This window comes from Cnephaeus nilssonii, assembly GCF_951640355.1.
Source record: "Cnephaeus nilssonii genome assembly, chromosome: 23".
NCBI lineage: Eukaryota > Metazoa > Chordata > Mammalia > Chiroptera > Vespertilionidae > Cnephaeus > Cnephaeus nilssonii.
Window position 1 is genome coordinate 16,727,594 of NC_137094.1, and position 23,391 is coordinate 16,750,984.

The following is a 23,391-nucleotide window of genomic DNA, read 5'->3' on the forward strand; positions in this document are numbered from 1 at the left end:
CACCCTGGTTGCCGTCTGATGAGGGACCTCGAGGCACAGGCACCCAGCTTAGCTGCTCCTGGACTCCTGACCCACAGATGTTGTGAGACGAGGATATGTGTTTGCTGTTTTAAGCTCCGACGCTCCCGTGTCATCTGCTCTGCAGAAACGGACAACTCGTGCCCTTGGGAATAAATGCCAGTGGGTTTTGTACCTTTGGGGGTCTCTACCTCTAGGTTAACAGATCACACTGGAGGGGAGAGGGATGCAGGCCAGAGACCACAGTGGTAGGGTAAGTAAGTGCTCAGGGCTGATGGAGGGGAGGGGTCATCAAGAGTAGCCCCGAGGCTGCGCTAGTCCCATCCCATCATGGGACAGGATTTAAAAGGAAAAAGAAGCCCTAACCAGTTTGGCTCAGTGGATAGAGCGTCGGCCTGTAGACTCAAGGGTCACAGGTTCGATTCCAGTCAAGGGCATGTACCTTGGTTGCGGGCACATCCCCAGTAGGAGGTGTGCAGGAGGCAGCCTGTCGAAGTTTCTCTCTCTCTCTGTAAAAATCAATTAAAAAATATATATATATATATTTAAAAAGAGCTATTTATGGTCGCAAGTTTTGATTATGGAAAGCAAATGTTTCATTCTGAGCCTAATTTTCATCTCGCACCTTCTCAGCTCTGTCTCTATTCCCTCACCAGTATGTTCACAGATAATATACATTTTAAAACTAATTATATAAATTATTCCAAGGCTTTTTGGCTGATCCTTTTTACTATAAAATGGCTAATTTTCCCCACATGACAAGCAGATGCTGGAGACAGAAGTTACCCTCAGAGAAGCTCAGCATCTTGATTGAAGACACACAGCACGTTGATAGAAAAGCCAGGAAGAGTAGTCCTTCCTTACCACATCCTCGGCATTTTAAAAAAGTTTTAGGCCCAAACATAAAACCGCTGTCCCTTTAATCTCGGAGTGATCATTAACACACGGTCATTCACGGAGTCTTTTAAAGAGTGTAGAAACCTCCCCATGTTTCAATCCTGGAAAGTTAGCATGCTTTACAAATAACTGAAGAATCTTTTCATGTGTAAGAGAAGGCCAAAGTTTTCTCTCCACACCTCCTCCGTCCTTGCACCCTTCCACGTAAAACAGAACAGATGCCTCTTGGCCCAAATGAAATAACATTTATTGATCTATAACTATGGGAAAGTAATTAAGGCCGCTTTATAGACCTGCCGGGGAATGGAGGGGTGGGCATGTGATGAATCCCAGACAAAGATGGGTGTTCCTGAATGTCTTAGAGCCGAGACTGGGAAATACGTGTGAAATATTTGGCCTCTAATCAGAGGTATAATCACATTAGCATGTGCTTGAATATTAGAGAATAAAACGACTTGACTTAAAGATTCATGACTGAATTTTGAATTTATGTGTGTTATTTATGTTAGGCTAATGCTTACTAGTTTAAATACGAAATAAAAAAGGACAGAGTATAATTAGACAGCCAATCGCTGTAGGCCAGACTGTACATTTAGTTTCAGTAGTTCTTCGTTCAGGCCAAGAGTGCCAACCCTTAATAGAGGCAGTTGGAATTTTCCCCTTTGGTATGTGAGGGCACTAAAATAGGAATAGAAAAAAAAAAAGAAAGAAACTTGTTTAACTTTGGGTTAGATAATAAGGCTTATTAGAGACGGAAGGGTTGACGGAACTTGTACGAAAACTTGAAGAGGGAAGTGATATTAACCAACCACATGCCAGATCCTTTTACTCGTTCCTGCCTTGGTCCTCACACTAACCCAAACATTGCCAATATTTTCTGTTACTTCCTTCTCCCCTTGCCCCCATGAAGAAACTAAAGCTTGTCAAGGAAAGTAACTTGAAGTAACGTAGCAGCAAATAAAAATTGGAACGTAAGCACAGTTAAGTTTAATTCCATGGTCTATGTTGCTCCCATATCAATAAACTATTCCACGAAAGTCATGCTCCCTTTTGAGGGAATAGAGGGAAGATCACCTTAATACAATCTCAGATTCTCCTCCCAGAGGAAGTTGAAATCTAGGAAAGCTGACACTGCTGAGCATTTGTTTTCTTGAATCCTTTACGAACTAAAAAATTTTACACACATGTATATCCTATATAATAAAAGCCTAATATGCTAAGTGTCCAGTCGTCCATTCAACTAATCAAAGCGTAATATGCTAATGATATGCTAAGGCCGCTCAACCACTCTCTATGATGTGCACTGACCACCAGGGTGCATACAGTCGACCAGTCACTATGACATGCACTGACCACCAGGGGGCAGACGCTCAATGCAGGACGCTCCACAAGGGGAGCTCCACTCAGCCAGAAGCCAGGCTCACAGCTAGTGAGTGCTAAGGATGTCTGACTGATGGCTTAGGCCCACTTCCCCCAGGGAGCGGGCCTAAGCCATCAGTCGGACATCCCCTAAGGGCTCCTGGGACTGTAAGAGGGTGCAGGCCAGGCTGAGGAGACACCCCCCCCACCAGTGCACAAATTTTGTGCACCGGGTCTCTAGTATTTATATAAATCCCTTCCCATGGCCATAGCTAGAAGTCTGATGAATAGAAACAGAAGAAACTTGTTTTAACTTCGGGTTAGATAATAAGGCTTATTAGAGACAGACAAGTTGGTTGAACTTTTACAAAACCTTGAAGAGGGAAGTGATATTAACCAACCACATGCCAGATCCTTGATGAAGGCGGTCTCCACTCATAACCAGTTTGCAGCCTTGCCGTTCCAAATTGTTGTTACTCCAGGAACTGTTAAGCAGCCTAGCGAGCTGGGATGGCCACTGAGTTTTAAGAACCACTGCGACATTTGTTGAGGACATGCATGAATGCGTTCTCTTAGTGCCTTGATTTTAGAATGTTATCAGTTGAAACTGTACCACCTATCGAATCACAGGAAGACGCCACTAAAAATTTAGGAACATGAGTTTCAGTCCGAATCCTGATTTCCAAAGCGGTGAAATGTGCTTTTGATATTGAGGAAATAGAGCCCGTCAATACCCTCAACCCTTCTCAAATTGCATATTTTACCCTTACTTCCTATCTGGAACTCTCTCATTGTATCCCTTCCTCTGCCAACATTTAATCTTCCTGCATTTCAGCTACTTAAGCATGAGTCTATGGTTTTGTCAAAGCAGCTGATTCCCATTGAATTGTGTTAGCATCTCCAAAGTGTAAAGCCAGTAGTGGGAATATTTTATGGAGCTGCTTTCTATTGAGATTTTCTGTGAATGATTAAAAAATGAGGTTTTCCTGGCTGGCATGGCTCAATAGTTCAGTGTCGACCTATGAACCAGGAAGTTACGGTTCGATTCCCAGTTAGGGCACAGGCCCGGGTTGCAGGCTCGATCCCCAGTGTGGGGCGTGCAGGAGGCAGCCAATCCGTGATTCTCTCTCATCATTGATGTTTCTCTCTCTCACTCCTTCTCCCTTCCTCTCTGAATTCAATAAAAACATATTTTTAAAAACGAGGTTTCATGGGTTAGAAACTTGTGGACTTGCTTAGGGCTGTATACCTATGGTTAGGACTATAAATCAATGGTTAGGACCATATGGCCTTTATTAAGATATTCTTCAATACCTGATATTGCATGAGTTTCAAAGATGAGAAACCCCAGTACAATCACAAGTAAGGCTTTGTGTGGGGAAAACCTGTAGGAATAATATTATGTTTTAGAATGATGGATGAAGCCGGAAGACAATGGTATCTTTGGTGAGTTTTGACTTGAGTATGAGTAATTTCATTGTGTTTCTTTTCCTTGTTCCGAAGATGAAATGGTACACGAAGTTGACTAACTAGCATTTCTTTCAGAGTTTCCTCCATCAATCTTTTGCTAAGTCACCAGAGGAATGTAGAGATACTTGATTATTAGCTAATGAATTTTGAAGTCCGACGCTTTGGATTCACCATAAGGTTTTCTCCAGGGATAGACTCTGTACACATCCAAAGGGAGTCATTTCGTACATGAACTTGCTATCTTTATTTGGGTTTGCTGCATTTTGTTATATTATTTACAGCCAGGTTCCTCCCAGTGAAAACCCATTTGTTCATCCCTTTTATTTAATGTTTGGAATGTAGTCAAAGGTAGTGGGGCAGTGTTTTTACTGCTTTGAAACACAGTTCGTCCTAGAAAGTTGCCCTATGCAGTCGAAGGACGGAAAAGATTTGTCTGAGAGTCGTAACCAAATTCTTAGGTTGATATTTGAGACCTGATATTTTTGGAAATGGAGATAGTGGAATATTATTAGGATGGAAGTAACATATTCTATTTGCTATGATATTTGTTGGTGAATCATGGGGCCCTGTTCTCAGCTTCGAGCAGAAAAGCGAAAATTATCTTGGTTAGAATTCCCATCCATCATACACGTCAGTTTCCCACTAGCCTTTCTTACTTCCTTCTTGGGATGTTGCCAGAGTCAACAAGAATTGTCTCGTGTACTTGAAGCTTGGAGAGAAAAGACATTGTAAAATGCCTCTGTTATCAAAACAAACACAACCAGTTTGTGATTATCCACTTTGTGATTTTCCTTCCAGAAATACTTAATTCCACAAGAGCTACGCTGGCTACTTGGCACACATCGGATCAGGGCAAATTCACCTCATTTCTAACGACTCTGTATGTAGGTAATACAGAACGCTTTTAACGAACCTGTGTCCAAACTGAGTTGTAAAACACACGGATTCCAAAACCCAATACAACTCTCAGGCCACAAAATGCACTTAAGGACGTACTCCCAATTTTTGATGATCCATTCCACTTCTCCCTTGGGTAAACACGGGTAGTTGGTATATTCAGAGTGGATTTTTAAGGATGCACCTGTGCTAATCTCAATACCATAATCAAAGAATTGTTCTTTTATTAGAACAATTAAAACAAGTATCACAGGAAATGCATCTGTCATTTCTACGTGAAGCCCATCAGTTGAGTGATTAGAATCAACCATTTCCTATGTAGGCAGATAGAGCAGTTAATCGATGTAAAACGGGGATGTGACAGTAAGAGGAGTGATTGGCCTGATTTTCTGCTCTGAAGCAAGTTTTCCAAATTCAGGCAGTTAGTCCTGGAAAGACACTCACAGTTTATCTTTGACTTTGGACTGGGCCCTTTTCGTGAGGTCTTGTATTTTTGGAGCCGGTGAAAGCTTGCACTCGTACCTCCGCCCCCGCTGAAATCCCTTGAGCTCGGTCTTGGCAGTGGGGCAAGTGAATGTATTGAGGTGAGCGCCCTACACTCACTGACTGCTGGCTCATGAACTCTACTCCAGAGCTGGTCACCGCTGCTCCAGATGGCCAGACCTCACAGCCCTAGCCGATTTGGCTCAGTGGATAGAGCATCGGCCCGTGGACTGAAGGGTTGTGGGTTCGACTCTGGTCAAGGGCACATACTTCGGTTGTAGGCTCGATCCCCAGCCCCAGTCGGGGCACGTGCCAGAGGCAGCCAATCCATGTCTCTCTCTCACATCGATGTTTCTCTCTCTCGGTGTCTCTCCTCCTCCCTGCCACTCTCTCTAAAAATCAATGGAAAAGTATCCTCGGGTGAGGATTAACAACAACAGCAACACAAAAACACAAATAAATAAACAATAAAAGAAGAAGAAAAAGTGGCCAGGCATCCTTTCACAGCTGGCTTATGGCCAAGTCATTTATATTCTTTCTTTTGTCCTTTTTTTTTTTAACAGCTGTTGTGAACTTGGACAATTCTGTGGTTGACCTGGAGACCCTTCAAGCTCTTTATGAGAATGTGAGTAATAGAAGGAACTGGAAGTGTGAGTATATAATACGTACACACTACTTGACACTGTACGCAGCTAGGCTTGTTGCTTTAAGAAGGAAATCTGCCCTAGCCGGGTTGGCTCAGTGGATAGAGCGTCGGCCTGCAGACTGAAGGGTCCCGGGTTTGATTCCCGGTCAGGGCACATGCCCAGGTTTTGGGCTCGATCCCCAGTAGGGGGTGTGCAGGAGGCAGCTGATCCATGATTCTCTCTCATCATTGATGTTTCTATCTCTCTCTCCCTCTCCCTTCCTCTCTGAAAGCAATCTATCTATCTATCTATCTATCTACCTATCTATTTGCCCTCTACTGGGGATTGAGCCCACAACCCGGGCGTGTGTCCTTGACCTGAATGGAACCCGGGACCCTTCAGTCTGCAGGCCGATGCTCTATCCACTGAGCCAAACCGGCTCGGGCTTGTCACTCTTTTCGATGTGAGTCTTGCTCACGTGACGGTATCTGCAGAAGGGAAAAGGGGCGTGTGCGCCCTTGGACTTGGCTCGGGTTCTCCTTGGAAATGTTTCAAAGTTTACTGTGTTGTCATAACTGTAATCATTATGTTCAGGTCTGAAAACAGTGTTTGAAAGGTATCTGAGTGGGATCTTAATTTGGCCTTTATTGTTTACTAATGGCATTGGAGGGAACATTTAAATTTTGTCTAGAAAAATTTTATCTAGAAAAAAAATAAACCGGAGTGTAATGTTTAAACTCGGTTTGTTGTTATTAAGTATGTGAGGAATAATCTTATTTAGCATTCCACTACTTATCCTCGAGGGCAAAATAACATATCTAACCTGAAACCTCTCCCATAAATACATGCTTTCCTTTTTGCCAGATGCTTGCATGCATGCCGTTTGGACTGTTTGAAAGCGGTCGTATTTGATCTCTGAAACAGATGGAAGTATTTGCTATCCAAACCTTATTTAGAATATCAACTTTTTTTCCCCTCCCCTAATTGCATATGTTTGGCAGTGGGCTTTCTCTTCTAGATGTGAATGAATTTGGGGCGGCCTCCAAATCTAAACACACCCTAATTTCAAAAGGCGCAATCCCGAGCCCCCAATTCCTGTTTACTGGGGAGTTAAAACCCAGTGAAACTACGCAGTCACTAAATACACTACATCCTTCTGAGCTTTCAGGACCAAGAATCTTTCTGGTTCCCTCAAGGTTATTGACTACTAGAGGCCGATGTACGAAATTCGTGCAAGGGCTCTGCCCTCGAAGCTGCGGCTTCGTCTGGAAGGTCATCCGGAAGGACATTCGGAAGGTCGTCCGGCTGTCCGATCTAATTAGCATATTACGCTTTTATTATTATAGATTATTGAGTTCACATAGTAAAGACTCTTTATAAGCAGCTTATAACATGTAAGTTGATTCAACAGATCTTTTGCTTCCGATTTTTAATACACCTATATTCTGTACTAGAGGCCCGATGCACGAAATTCGTGCAAGAGGCTCGGTCCTCGCAGCCCTGGCTTCGTTCGGAAGGTCGTCCGGAAGGACATCTGGAGGGTCTTTCGGCTGTCCGGTCTAATTAGCATGTTACGCTTATATTATTATAGATAGGTGGCTCAGGCAGGCAGATCTGGTCTCCCAGCTCAGCGTTGGTGAGTCAGCTTGGGCAGCTCTGTGCTGCTTGGGGGTCATAGCTCAGGCTGGGAAAATGCAGTCTTACCAGGAAACTGCATGTGCCCTCCATGGGAACGGAGGTGAAGCTAGCTTAATTAGAGAAGAAGTCCGGCCCCAGTCCCTGATGGGTCTGTTTTCATGCAAATGAGGGCTCCATAGTCTCCCAGTTTGATTGGTCCAGAAGCACGGTCCTTAGTGGTCAGAATGGAGTCACTCTGATTGGTCAGTGAAGATGCCCATGAGGATACAGTTGCGCGACTCTGATTGGACAGGGGAAGACAGTTGACACGAGATGCCAGGAACTCTCTTAGAAGGGTTGGTTGACTCAGATGGAAGGAGCACAGTACAGCTTTCCCCTGAAGCACAGAGCGCGTGAGAGGCCCCTGTTTGGCTTTGCCTCTGAGACTCTGTTTATAAATTTGAACCCACATAGCCACCCGGAGTCCTCCTTAACAGGCACATTCATTCTCAGGGTCCACACATGGAAAGATGCCTGTGCCAAATTTCACACTTCCCCGAGAAATTCGGGTCCGACTACTGACCTAGGGGAGACCAGGGGCCTGTCTTTACTATGGATTGACCTGAAACGAAGAGGGATCCAAGATTTCTACTTCTTGGAAAGAGCGGAGGGGAGCAGCCAAAAGATCTGTTACTGTGTTCAAATTCTTTATAAAGTAGATGGAGACTAAATTCTCCACAGATACCAATGATTTGGGGAATGGCTTTTATGTGTAGCTCCAGCTTTGATCCCTGCTGCTCTTTTTGTTCTTGTGTTTTAGCTCTAAATGTAAACCTTGTTGGGTAATGAAAACACTTGTTTGCTACTCCTTTTAATGAAGCTGCTTCTGGTCCCGAAGGCGGTCTCTCCTCAGAAGAACATGAATTGCACATCCTTGCGTGTGGTGTTGAATGATGATCACCCTGCCTGTGTCTTTACCAGCCATTGTTTTTCTATTAACTGTATTCTTCTCTGATCGGCCTCTGGCTTCTCTGAGCACATTAACACACTTTTTAGCTCGGTAGAGTACAGAGGGTATTTCTTGGAAATTTGCTTTTTTTAATAACCATTCAGCTCTCGTGGGAGGACAGTCTCTCCTGACACGTGTGTACTAAACATTTCCCAGTAATTTTCCATGATGGCAGGCAAGCAGTAGAGAAATAGTGCAGTTGGCTAGTCACCACGATAAATCATCCCATCCCGACGCCATAAATGTTCACGATACCTCCTTTAAATCCCTTGATTCTGCGGATGCTACAGGAATGTACTTACGGCTAGGAATATTATAGTTCATGGAGAATATTTGCAGGTTTGGCTTGGGTATGGTCCTATTAGGTAGAGATTTTCAACGGTAGTAAATGTTGATTGTTTTATAAGTACAAGCCAAGAAGAGCCTTGGTTTTTTACGAAAGCTTGGGTCATGACTTGAAATTATGCACGAACAGTAATAACATTGGATGCTTTTGACATATTAGCTTGAGAGGATAATTACCTTTCCTCCTTGAGGCCCATGATTGCGACAACTAAAATTTAATGTGCAATAAAGTTATTAAAGAAATAAATAGCCAAGTCTTTTTTTTTTAAGGATATAAAACTCCTATCAACCTTATTTAGGAGGTTGAATGATTCCAGATGGCATCTCATGCGTGTTTGGTTCTGGATTTCTTTTTGTTTACTTGCATGCTTGCCAATATATGGTTAAGTATTCAAGATTTTAGTTCCCTGAAGAGCTGTTCAGCCCTTAGACATACGACTATAGATTGCTGTGAGTCTGCGGCTGCCATTTTGCGAATCCCCCTCCGTCCTTGGCGTTTAAAGATATTCCAGTTATTCGTTGTACCTGGAGAAGAAAGATCTGTGCATTTGTAGAATGTGAATCTATGGACCATAGAAAGTGTATCTCTTGAAAAGGTAGTTTTCAATATTAGAGGAAGTATGAGTCAACAAATAGTATATAGACCAGCCATAAACTCTTTAATGTGTAATGTTCAAAAGGATAATTTAAATTGTCCTTTAAATAACGCAGGAGCATTTCCCCTTAAAATTGCTAAGAGATTCCCAGGCCAACACAATAAAAGCTATTTCATTCATAACATTCCTGACATACAGATTACCCCCCTCCCCCAAATCAAATGGTGGATGTCAAGGATGAACTGAATAATTGCAGGCTAATGTCAGTAGTGCTGAGGTAGAATTCTGTGCTGAGGAGCCAACATTATTTGATGTTGCGGGAGCTAGGATAATCTTCATAGTTGGGCAGTATGTGGGGCTATTCTTACATGGTAAACGGTAGGTAACATGTTTGAGAGAAGAGTTGAAAACACGTTCCCAGAAGATGGAGCAGTTTGATCAAAGGCATAGATGTGAAAAACTAGAATGTATTTTGGGTGGGAAAGTCTGTTTCTGGAAAGGAATACATAGGGGAATTGGAGTTGGAGTTGGACAGGGGTAGATGGGATTATTTTTTTGTTATGGAGTTGTATGAGTTCCTTATGTATTTTGAATATCAACCTCTATTGGATATAATCTTTGTGAATATACAGGGGTGGGAAAAAGTAGGTTTACAGTTGTTCATATGGAAAATAATACAATAATTAATAAATAATAATACAAGAAATAAACTCTGTTTTGTGTACTCCTAACTATAAACCTGCTTTTGCCCACCCACCATCCTCCCATTCACTTGGTTATATTTTTGTTTTGCTGGTCGTATTTTCCTTTGCTGTGCAGAAGCGTTTTAGTTTGATGATGTTCCATTTGTTTATTTTTGCTTTTGTTTTCCTTGCTTCAAGGAGAAATATCCAAAAAGATATTACTAAGACTGATGTCAAATAGTACTCTATCATTGTTTCGTCTAAGAGTTATGTGGTGGACCTGTGTGTCTTAAAACAACCCTTGCCTTCTCAACGTCCTTAATTTTATATTCTATCACACCGAGTGGCCAGATTATGATGATCTCTGAATGCATAATAATCTGGCCACTCAGTGTCTATCCTATATAATAAAAGGCTAATATGCAAATTGTCCCCTCGCCCAGGAGTTCGACCAGCAGGCAGGCCGGCCAACCGCCCATGTCCCCTCCCCCTGGCCAGGCTGGCCGGACCCCACCCATGCAAAAATTCATGCACCGGGCCTCTAATATATAATTTATGGCAGTCTTATACACAAACACACACACACACACACACACACACACACACACACACACACACACACACTGAGTGGCCAGATTATTATGCGTTCAGAGATCATAATAATCTGGCCACTCAGTGTATATTACTCCTGTCAATGGGTTTGGTCATTATTAAATGCCATCTTGTTATGTGGCTTTAAGTGTCATTATGGTGTTATCTGAGCTCAATTATGGAAGTTTATGGACACTTGTTAATGAATGTATTTAGAAAGTGTAGTATTTGACTGTTTTGAAACATCTTTGTGAATTACAAAAAAAAAGACAAGACTACAAATAAAAAAAACCTCCAAAATCTCCATAAAGGAGAATAGAGTTGTGATTCTATAAAGTCTTGTACCATATGTTACAAATGCAGACCCTCACTTATAAAGAAACAAGTTACGCTGATAAATTTTTAGCTCGATATTATACAAGGTTGGGAAAGAAAAGAAGCATGAGGCCTTTTATTGTATCCAGAAGAAAATTCAGAAGTATCAAAACCTTTTATTTTCGTTCCAGGACTTAATAATTCAATAGCGTTTTTCTTTCCCCTAAGAAAAAAATATCCATAAACAACGATTGAAATAGCTAAATAAGTACCTTTTTCCCCTCTAACAATCTTAGAACAACCGTAGGATCAAATTGAATTTCATTGATTCCTTAAGAAGAAATACCACTTTAACATGAAAGTCTTGCCTTCTGGAGGGTATTATAAACAGCTCAAGAGCAAGAGAAGACCGTGTTGTTTTAAAGCATGCTTGAATAAATAAGTGTTTTTGCAGATCACTGATCGTCAATAACATCACTTGGGAGATTTGGAGATGATCTGGTTTCCATTAAACATATTTACACTTTCACATGCCTCAGGAATGATGTCAAGCTTTACTACAAAGGGATGCTAAGAAATATGACAATATAGAGTCTTGCTGTGCTAAGATCATCATCATCTAAGGGATTCAGTTGACCAGATTTTGGCTTTTGATTTCCAGAGAGCACAGTCAGATGAGCTGGAAAAGATTGAAAAGCATGGCCGGTCCTCCAAAGACAAGGAAAGTGCCAAGTCCCTGGACAAGCCTGAACAGTAAGCACCTCTTAGGGCCGGGGCGTGGGCATCCCGGCCTGGGCGGGCTCCCTCCCTTCGGAAGATGCAGTCCCTTCTGTTCCTCGCTGTGATGCGTGATACGGGCTTGCACACCCGTTTCTGTGAGTCACATCTTCCCCTCTTGACTTGGCTTTATGTCCTCAGGTTCCTGTATGAGCTGTCCCTCATCCCCAACTTTTCCGAGCGCGTCTTTTGCATCCTGTTCCAGGCCACGTTTACGGAAAGCATCGGCTCGATCCGTCGCAAGCTTGAGTTGCTGCAGAAGTTGTGTGAGGTGGGTTGTGGTGTGTGGGGAGCTGACGCTTGGATGCTGATGGGTAGTTGTGTTCAGGCACGTTCACGTCTCAGAAAAGTTTGATTTATTCTAAGGACTCAAAAACATTTGGAGGCTAGCAGGCTCACGGAAGAGAACGTGCTATGATTGAGCTTCGAGAACAAAAGTAGAAGTGCAAGTGGGACCGCATGCTTGAATATGGTCATTGATGATCTTTTATTGACTTCAGAGAGAAAGGGAGAGAGAGATAGAAACATCCGTGATGAGAGAGACTCATGGATCGGCTGCCTCCTGCACCGCCGCACACCGGGGATCGAGCCCGCAACCCTGGCATGTGCCCTTTGACTGGAATCAAACCTGGGACCCTTCAGTCTGCAGGCCGACGCTCTAACCACTGAGCCAAACCGGCTAGGGCCAGAGTCCTTACTTTTCATGGCCCTCAAATACATCAAACTCCCTAATTAAATGCTATTTGAAGGCATTTCATGTACTTTCTGTCATATTTGGAAGGGTCCCTCAATAACACGTGAATGATTCCCACCAAAGGATTTAGGACCAGCTGTACGCTTCAACCGAAGATCAACAGCCTTCTGGAAACACAGAATACATTTTTTGGCAGAAAAGAGCAATACTAACATTTAAAACAGTGGGTCCCAAACCAATAGCACCAATGGTTGTGGTTGAAAAGTAGTAGTAAGGTGTTAAAGGCACATTTCCAGGGGACGTGACTTGCAAAATGGGGTTAAGTGATGTGATTTGGAAGACATGAGCATGGATTTTTCAGGGATACGTCTAAACTTGGAGATTTATCTTTGGAAGTATGTCTCGGTTTCCCGCCACTATGCCATACATTTGTGATGCTGCGGAGGTAGGCACCATTGGGCTGATAGCAAGGACGTTATTTTGTAGTGGCTGTCATCGTGTAGCCTTATTTGTTTCACAGAAATGGCCTAGATTTCTTCCTCTTGGAGACACTCCTCTTCAAATATAGTAACGGCCAATAATAAAGTTTGGGTATCACCCCAAATGATTCGTGTCATATGAATATCTGCCACTGACTTACGATAATTCAAACAGAACTTTGTATCAGAGAGCAATGGCTCTTCATTCTGCTTACAGACGTTGAAAAATGGGCCCGGCGTTATGCGGGTGCTGGGTCTGGTCCTGGCCTTTGGCAACTACATGAACGGCGGGAACAAGACTCGGGGACAGGCTGATGGGTTTGGGTTGGACATTCTTCCGAAGCTGAAAGACGTCAAAAGCAGTGTAAGTATTTTGTGTGAATGAATGCAGGCCAATTGAGTATTGGACTCTGTGTGTGTGTGTGTGTGTGTGTATGTGTGTGTTTTACAATATATTTTTATTGATTTCAGAGAGGAAGGGAGAGGGAGAGAGATAGAAACATCCATGATGAGAGAGAATCATGGATCGGCTGCCTCTTGCAAGTCCCCCACTGGGGATCGAGCCCACAACCCGGCATGTGCCCTTGACCGGAATCGAACCTGGGACCTTTCAGTTCTCAGGCCGATGCTCTATCCACTGAGCCAAACCGGCTAGGGCAAATGTTTAATTTTTTTATGTTCCTAATCTATATAGTATTAGCTAGACCATCAAACTTACTGCTGGTCCAGGTATGTAGAAATGCGAGCAATATTCATCATCTCAGCGAAGATAGTAGTTATACCCCTTAATAAAATCCATAAAAATTAATGAACTAATTTTCTGACGGAGGAAAGCAAAAATAGGAAAGTATTTATAGTGGAGACTCCACCCTTAAACAGCTGTGCTTAACATTTGGAGCTTAGATGTGAGCACTGGAGAAAATCAGGTCTTCTATGCCATGCAACTCCTTGGTTATAGTCACTAAAATAACTTGAAATATGGAATTTCACATTTCATTCTAAACGTTCTCCCCTGTATATGCTGATTTCCTGGGGTTTCTTTTATTTGACACTATATTTAATCGTTTAAATATATATATATATATATTTTTACTTACTTTGGTCTTTCTGCCTAGGACAATAGCAGAAGTCTTTTGTCATATATCGTGTCCTATTATCTTCGAAATTTTGATGAGGTAAGACAGTTTTTTGCATATAGATAGTTTTTTTTTTTTTGGGGGGGGCGGTTAGTCTTTGTTGTAAATGATTTGGCACTGTTGGTTTTTGTGGTTTTGCCATCCCTGCCGTCGTATGATTCTTATCGATCTCAGTGCTGATTGGTTTAAAATGATGTGTTTCTTGCTAATGAATTAGGACGCCGGGAAAGAGCAGTGTGTTTTTCCGCTACCCGAACCCCAGGACCTGTTTCAGGCCTCGCAGATGAAGTTTGAGGATTTCCAGAAAGATCTCAGAAAACTAAAGAAAGACCTGAAAGGTAATGGAGCATCTGAAAGAAACTCATGTTTGTTAGTCATGCTTTTTTTTTTTTTTTAAATAAGACAAGCTACACGTTTTGATGTTCTTGAACAAAAAATCTTTGAGAGCCTTGTAGAACTGAAAACTTTTTAGTATGGCTAAAGAAAAAAAATTGTTATTATTATTTTACCTTTAATCTTATTGTTTTGTTGTTTAAAAAGCTGTGTTTGAAAAACTTCATTATCGAATAGTATCTTGGGTATTTGAATAGTAATCTCTTTCATGAGGAGCAAATTTGTCTGGTTTTGACGGCCAGGAACATTCGTGTGTTTTATCTTGTCACTGTTGAGCGATGACCAGGCCCTCCCAGCCCTCCCTTCATGCACTTGCCCAAGACTTTGCGGCTTGTGAACTTTTTCTGGGGACAAAACATCTTCTTTCACATATGTGGTCCAAAAGCACACGTGTGTATGCCTTGTTGTTAGTTGCGAAGCCTTATACCATTTTTATTCTTTATGGATTAAGGTATTACATATGTGTCCTTATCCCCCCATATCCCCCCGCCCCACACCCGCTCATGTCCTCACCCCCCTGGTGTCTGTGTCCATTGGTTAGGCGTATATGCATGCATACATGTCCTTTTGCTGATCTCTCCTCCTTACCCCCTCCCTCCCCTGCCTTCCCTCTGAGGTTTCACGTTCTGATCGATGCTTCTCTGTCTCTGGATCTGTTTTTGTTCCTCAGTTTATGTTGTTCGTTAATATCATTTTGAAGAGTCTGAAATTCGCCAGAGTTCTGCCTTAAGAGTAATATTTACACAAAAGTGAACAGTGTACCCTTTTAAGAATTATTTTGTGGTGAAAATCCCTTTTAGTCCCTGGTCCTGAGGTTTCTTATTGTTATGGAGCTGGGAACACCGCCGCTAGCTGAGCCTCTATCTAACCCTATCAAACACAGACAGGGAGTGGGTAAATGGACGTGGATTTTCATTGGATGTGTAGCTAAAGGAAAAGAAGAGGCGTGGTTACCCCTGTCCAAAAACCAACTGGATGATGTAACTTTTTAAGAGATTCTACCCAGTTTGGAAATGCGTATCCATACTGATCTATAATGAAATGTATGGGGCTAAATATATTCTGGTCACAGATGCTTTTGTATGGATAAAAATCATCACAATAACATTACATAGCTGGCCTGCAGTTTCTAAACAACTCAGCACCCATTATTATGAGCGTGACGCAGATTGGGCAATTGTGGGTGCATTGGGTACCCTCAAATATGGGTGTTCATTTATTGAACCCAAGAATGACAAGTTTGTTTAAGAAATAAATAAAATTATGTTATGTTTGTATGACACTATGTTCTTATGTATTTAAAGTATGACTTTTAAAAACAACAAAAGGCAAACCAGATAGAGTATTGATCTTCCTTCAACATTATACCAGGTATATATTGGTTTACTGGTTTGCTTATTAATATCCCCCTCTCTCAGTGCTTAGGGGCATTTCTGGGGGATCAGAAAAAAATACTTTATGCTTTCATTAACAGTTCAGTCTTGCAAAGTAGGACTTCATAGTTTACAGGGGATTGGATCAAGGAGAGGAATGGCGATCTTACTCCCAGGGAACTTACGTTTGCTTATGATGGGAATGATTCCTCCTTTATTTTTCATGTCGACATGCTTCCTCTCTATGGTTATTAACTATACAGGTAGCCATGACAATGGCACGCTCTCACAAGACTTAGAGCTAGACAGGGAGAACTGACAGACACCAGACGGTGAGTTTGAAGAGGACCAGTAGCCGCTGCCATTGTCCTACTTCCTCTTGGACATCTGTCTTCTCCAGCGATGGGGTGGCTCCAGATTAAACACTGAGGGAGCATCTTAGCAAGTTGTGAGCACCCCAGAGGGTTACTCTTTATATATAACTAGAGGCCCCATGCGCGAAATTCGTGCAAGGGGCTCGGCCTCACAGCCCGACTGCCACCTGGGCCCTCAAGCCCCGGCCCCTGCCCCCCACTGGTCATCTGGAAGGTCGTCCCACATCTGGTCTAATTAGCATATTAGCTCTTTATTATATAGGATTATTATATAGGATAAGGCCAACTTCTCGGAAAGGTGTATTTCCTCAATGAGAACCTAGAGCATTTGACCACTAGAGAATTTTCTCAAGTTCGTGCCTAGTTTGTGAATATGGGGGGCCCTAGAAATGGAGGGCTTTCCTAACCAAATAAGTCTGAGGAGTTCACCGTGGTCTCTGAAAGAAGGGTTAGCAGCAGTTCTCGGGTTTATTTGCCCATAGAGCACTCCTCCCGCCCGCCACACACAGAATAGCTGGTAGGTTCTCTGGTCGGTGGAATGAATACATTTTAAGAAACACAGGCATCACCTGACCAGAGTGGCTCAGCGGTTGAGTGTCTACCTATGAGCCAGGAGGTAATGGTTCGATTCTGGTCAATGGCACATGCCCGGGTTGTGGGCTCGGTCCCCAGTGCGGGGAGTGCAGGAGGCAGCTGGTCAATGATTCTCATCATTGATGTTTCTCTCTCTCTCTCTCCCTCTTCTTTGAAGAAAGAAAGGAGGAAGAGAAGGAGGGAGGGAGGGAGGAGCAGCGCAGGCCTGGTTCTGTGTTACTGACAGAAGCACGGCATTTCCGCTGAGCAGCGTGCAGGGAAGGTGGGGAAATGAAGCTGCAGTCCATGAAATAATGCAATGTCTCCTGTGCTTGTAAAATGAGAATGGCTTGAACTATTTACAAGGCTGTCAAACACTGTGGTCTCCTTTGAACACTGACAACATTCATAATTAAATCATATATATATATATATATTTTGCTTTTCCAAAATTTGAGGTTTTTATATAGAAAGAAAGACGTTTTACAATAAGGAAGGGGATCTTCTGAGCTCAACCTTAATGAAATGTAATTTCCGGGAAGGATTCAGCATGAGTGTACCATTTCATATCAACAAGGCATAAAATCAAAACTGCCTCGTGTCCCTCTTTGGAATGAGATGGGTATAAATAGATATGATTTGTGCACTCATCGGACTAAATGGGAGTCAGATGGGAGATTATTGGGTTATGTTATTTGGATATAATTAGTTTAAAGTAATGTCTTTTTTGATAAGTGGAGCCTATGAAAACTTATTCCTTCTACGTGGTTACATTAGGTGATTCATTTAAAGAAGATTCAAATATCCTGCCCACCTTTTGCCAGAAGCGAGTTGTTTTAAGAAGATGTTTAAAAAATGCAATGATACATGTAAAGAATGGATCCTGATCCTTTCCATCGAATAAATACCCAATAAATATTGTCTATTCATAATAAGGAAAAAACAGAATAAATAGTGTGAGGTAAAGAGGTAAGAAATAAGATAGAATAAATAGTGTGAGGATGAAGAGGTAAGAAAAGTCATTAAGACACTCATTTTCTGGCTAAATCACTTCCTCTTAGGTTTCTGCTGAGAGAGTTGACTTTTATTTTCAAGGAAAGACTGAGAGAGAATGCTGACGGCTCAGACGTTTTGACAAGACAACTGACTCTCCTGTTAGCGTTTATAACAGCAGAGCATCCACTCTGTTTGCTTTCTGTACTTGTCCCCGAGATTCTCACAGCCCTGGGCTGCTCCCCGGGCCTTCTGAGCTCGGGGCCATGTGGTTGGTTCAGCAACCTGATCCGGTTTGATCTCTTGTGATCATGCCAAATGGCCATGTCTGTCCCAGGGCCTGTCTTGGGTAGAAAGCGTAGCACTTGCCACATGACTCCAGTCACCTCAGCGCTGCAGAGCCTTGAGTAATTCAGTTACCGGAAGTGGGGGAGAATGCTTCCTGCAAATTCCTTCCTGTACCCCCCCTTCCCTCCCCTCCCCTCCAATCCCTGACTTGAAGATGTTTAAGATGAATGAACTCTATCTTCACGTTGAAGTAATGTTGGTGTCCAGAGGTCCGAGCTATATAGGAGAAACAAGTCTTTAAACTTGTTTGTCTTGATTTATAGGTGTTTATGCCAATTATATGTACAATGGCAAATTTCTGATATATTTTTTTTTGTTTGAGGAAAGAAAACATGATGTTATAAATTCAGTTCAAAGGCCATCTATCGCTTCTTTTAAAGTCACTTCCTGTTATGATTTTAAAATGAATATCTGTTCGACACGGGAACATCAGACAACATTGGAAAACACAGAACAGAAAATACATTTACCTGTAATCCTACAGTTCATGATAAATAACCTTAGTATTTTGGTATGTTTTTATCTCGGGTCTAACCCTCCATGTCTCTTGACTTCTCTTTCAGATTTACCCCCCTCCCTACCCTTTTTGCTATGATCATCATGCATTCCTCAACATGGCCTTTCAGTTCATCAATTCTCTCTTTGACTCTATCCAATCTGGTATTTATATGGCCAATGCAACTATTTCAAAATCACGATAATTATTTTTTGTTTCCAAGATTTCTAGTATGGTGTTTTTTGTTTGTTTGTTTGTTTGTTTGTTTTTACCATATCTATTTTTAACCATTAAATTAATTTTTGTTCTTGTACTGCGTAGCATTTGCCCTTGACCTTTTTTATTTTTATAAAGATATTTTAATGTCCTTTTTGGATTTCCATAGTTTTTGTTTCATCTGAGATGAATTCGTCCTTTATTTGTTAAGACGTATAAGCTGTCTTTCTACTCATTAATTTTCTTTGTGGCATTAGAATGTTGATTTAAAACAGTTGTTAGAAAATGACAGCCTGTGGGCTGAAGGAGGCCTGTTCTTATAAATAAAGTTCAGTTGGCCCAGAGCCATCCACACCCCATCATTTATGTTGTGTCTGTGATTGCTTTTGTGCCACCGAGGAAGAGTTGAGGTGTGACAGGAACTTATCTATCCATCTGTTTTGCTCCCGACCCCCCAAATCCTGCACTTCCTTGATTTTTCCATTGCTTTGACCTGGCCTGCCTTTGGCCAGAACCAGGCCTTCTCGTGGGCCGCTTGGGGACCCTGCCCTGTGGAAACATGGGCTTTGCTGCAGAGTCCGTCTCGGTCTCCAAAGGAGTGAATGACTTGGCTCCGATCTGGCCTGGATTGCTGGCTGTCTACGCTTGCTGCCCCAGGCACACAGCTGCGTAGGGGCTGGTGCTGTGTCCCTCCTCTTTGCATGGCTCAGAGAGCCTCGTCCTAGCTCTGGGTTCCTAGTAGTGACCCTGGCTCCGTTCTCTCCCACCCCTGGTCTCTTTACCCTCCCCCACGCGCACTTCAGTCACTCCTTGCTTGGGCTCTGTTTCTTAACTTGGGCTTCTCTACTATTTCTGGTTCAAGGAGTTATTCATTATTTTTTAAAGCATAGTGTGTCTGTTCGGTTTTCTTTTTTAATGCCCTCCTGCATTGCTATGTGTTTTCAAAAGAAGGAAGTTTCGCCCTAACCGGTTTGGCTCAGTGGATAGAGCGTCGGCCCGCGGACTGAAGGGTCCCAGGTTCAATTCCAATTAAGGGCGTGTGCCTTGGTTGCGGGCACACCCGCAGTGGGAGGTGTGCAGGAGGCAGCTGATCGATGTTCCTAACTCTCTGTCCCTCTCCCCTCCTCTCTGTAAAAAATCAATAAAATAAATTAAAAAAAAAAAGAAAAAGAAGGAAGTTTCAGCCTATTAATGAATTCATCATTCCAGTTGACTGGACATCACTCTTATATGTTATACATTTTTCTCAGTGAAAATTTTAATAGCATTTCCCAGGCCTCTTACTATAATTAAAAAACCATTTAAGATGGTTTCATAAAAATCTATCTTCTGATGGTGCCATAATTTAATGAGGGATTTGATTCTTGTAAGAAATCATCTCTTTCCAATTCTGCCTACTCTTCAGAAATATTATGTTGAACATCCTCATTCATAACCTTTTTACTCTATTTTCTGTTTTTTTCCTTAATATAGATTATTAGAATTATAATTACTAGATGAGAGGCAATGAACATTTTTTTTTCAGATTCCTGATACTCATTATCAAAATGCTTTCTAGATAGGCAGCTTAAGAATTTAATGGGTAGGTTATCTCGTAATAATAAGATTTATGAAGTTTAGATCAATAAGGAATCAGAGATATTAGAGTCTAAAACTTATCATTCCACAAATGTTTATTGAATCACTAAAAAAACAACAACAACAAACCACAGACTCTTCCCTCATAGCTCATAGACTAATAAGAGCACCAATGGTTATGTGCATATGTATACCACTGTATGGTATAACAAGTAGTTTTTAGTTCTGTAAGTAAGATACTACAGAAACACAGAGGAGGTAAGGATTACATGTACTTGGAAAATGATACCTAACTTGGACTTTGAAGGATCAGTAACGTTTGGTCCAGGAGAAAGAAGAATAGAATTTTAAGCACGGGAAAGGACATGAGCGAAGTCACCAGTGTAGCAACTGTTTGGGCTCTGATTGTCTATTGACCCAGGAGGTCAGGGGTTTCTCAGGATGAAACCTGAGGGATACACAATATTCAGATGAGAAATTTGGCTCATGGAAGCAGAATTCGTAACGAAGGTCAGCACTGAGCATGCGTGTGGTCTGAAAAACCCCCTTTGCTGGTAGTTTCGATATGTCTGTCTTGTGATATGCCTCACCCACTCACAGTGAGTCCCACAGTCTGTTTTCTATTAACCCTTTGCACTCGCTTGCTTTTTTCTCGATTCCTTTATTCTACTTGGGATTTAATGCTAACCGTGTCGAGTCACACTCGACATCCGAGTGCAAAAGGTTAAATTCCCTACTAAAAATCTCAGGGGATCCTTGACATAGAAGCGCTACAACTTAAAAATTCTGATTCTAAGATATATCTTAATTAGAAAATAATTAAGAACCAAGATCTTTTAAATGATAGTGTACTTAAGCATGGCTTATGAAAGCGTGTGAGGGGTGCTAATAGAATCATTCATGTTGAGCTCTATTCTTTCTTTTATCATGTTTTTAAATATATATTTTTATTGATTTCAGAGAGGAAGGGAGAGGGAGAGATAGGAACATCAATGATGAGAGAGAATCATGGATCGACTGCCTCCTGCACGCCCCCCACTGGGGATCGAGCCCGCAACTTGGGCATGTGCCCTGACTGGGAATCGAACCATGACCTCCTGGTTCCTAGGTGGGTGCTCAACCACTGAGCCACGCCGGCTGGGCAGAATTGGCATTTATTGAGCACCTTTTATTGAATGATAAATGGGCTCTTGTACTTAAACAACTTATTGTATCATGTAGTTTGGAAGCCAAACATACAAACAGATAATTACCCTATAACCTAGTAAGCCCGATGCTACCTGATTGGTTAGAAATCGCCATTAGGATGGAGTCATGACGTGTGAATACTTTACAGGTGAAAACATGTATGGAAGGAAATGTTAGCAGGTGGATCCTCCACTCCCATGGCATGAGATGAGTACATCCTTGGAACTGCGGGCGATCCAACGTGACTCAAATAGAGGCTGTGTGCAGGGGAGTAGAAAGCAATAAATCCACAGGAATGGGTATCAACCAGGTCACAAAAGCCAACATAGCCACTCTGGGCGGGAAGACTCTAAATGGATGAGAGGGGTGTGTGTATTTGGAACTGGGGGGTGGACGCTTAGGGGGAGAAGGGAGGAGAATGAAGGGGGGGGGCACAAGCATTTCAGGAAGAAGAAAAGTCTATTACGCCTGCATTCTTGACATATCCCTCGTATGAGAGGGCGCACATCCACTGCACACGTTTATAAGGACATTACATTTAAAAAAATATATATGTTTTATTGATTTTTCACAGAGAGGAAGGGATAGGGAGTTAGAAACATCGATCAGCTGCCTCCTGCACACCCCCACTAGGGATGTGCCCGCAACCAAGGTACATGCCCTTGAGCGGAATCGAACCTGGGACCCTTCACTCCGCAGGCTGACGCTCTATCCACTGAGCCACACCAGTTAGAGCAGGACATTACATTTTATTCTAAATGCACTCTCCAGCCACTGAAGGATTACACTTAGGGACCTGGAGTGATAATGATTTATGTCTTGCGAATATTGCTCTGGCAAGCATCGAATTTGGGAGACTTAGGAAGGAACTTCCATAAAAGATAATAGTGATTTTGACCCAGGAGGGAGCGGGACAAAGGAGGTGGAAAGAACGAAACATATGTTTCTGATTTTTAGGGGCAGCGAGGGTGGTATAAAGTAATTATTTAAATTTTTCTGTGTACTAGGTAATATAGAAGTACTTCTTAAAGAACTGTCTCACTCCATAGTTCCCATAGAGTCAGCTCTGTGTAGGTTACTGCAATGTTTTTCTGTCTGAGATGTTTCTATTTCTTTACATCAGCTTTGAAAAAAGTGTTTTCATTTGTGATATTTCCCCCAAAGCTGATAAGTTTCACGTATCTTTCTTTCTTCTCATCTTTCCTTCCCTCCCTCCATAATAATATACACACATGTACTGGGTTCTCATGAACATTTCTCAGGATTCTTAGACTTTCCATGCTGTAAATCTCTTGAATCTTCATGAAACTCAGTAGTAATTTTGCCCCGAGGAAGGGAGAGTTAATGAGAAGAAAATGAAGTTGTCAATCACTTAATTTTAAGAGTTGATGCCGTTTATTCATTTTAGGATAAAATAGTGAAGTTGTATTTCCTCATTTTCACAAATCACTTACTTTTCGTGCCCTACTGCCTTGAAAAACCCCCAAGAAACAATGAATTAAAGGTGATTAGTTCTCTGACATTTGAGTTAAGATGCCTTTTATTTCTTCTTCTTGTCTGATCGCTGTGGCTAGGACTTCCAGTACTGTGTTGCATAAGAGTGGTGAAAGCAGACATCCTTGTCTTGTTCCTGTTCTTAAGGGGACCGCTTTTAGTTTTTGCCCAGTGAGTATGCTGTTGGCTGTAGGTTTGTCGTATATGGCCTTTATTATTGATAAGGTATGATCCCTCTATTCCCACTTTACTGAGAGTCTTTATCAAAAAAGGGTGCTGGGTTTTGTCGAATGCTTTTCCTGCATCTATTGATATGATCACGTGGTTTTTTTAATCTTTCAATTTGTGTATGTGATGCATCACGTGTATTGAT

At 42.1% G+C, this 23,391-nt stretch overlaps 1 protein-coding gene across 4 annotated transcripts in view; it reads left to right on the top strand.

Moving 5' to 3' along the window:
• Positions 1–23,391, top strand: part of FMN2 (formin 2) — a 124,900-nt gene that overhangs the window by 57,295 nt on the left and 44,214 nt on the right. For 2 of the 4 annotated variants that reach the window (XM_079763485.1, XM_079763487.1), the window contains exons 8-13: positions 5,688–5,749; positions 11,568–11,659; positions 11,825–11,954; positions 13,074–13,220; positions 13,972–14,031; positions 14,210–14,330. In XM_079763485.1, the coding sequence (XP_079619611.1) occupies positions 5,688–5,749; positions 11,568–11,659; positions 11,825–11,954; positions 13,074–13,220; positions 13,972–14,031; positions 14,210–14,330 (612 nt within the window). Of the gene's footprint in view, positions 1–5,687; positions 5,750–11,567; positions 11,660–11,824; positions 11,955–13,073; positions 13,221–13,971; positions 14,032–14,209; positions 14,331–23,391 lie in introns of those variants that run through there. The other 2 variants (XM_079763488.1, XM_079763486.1) reach the window with 2 other exon arrangements.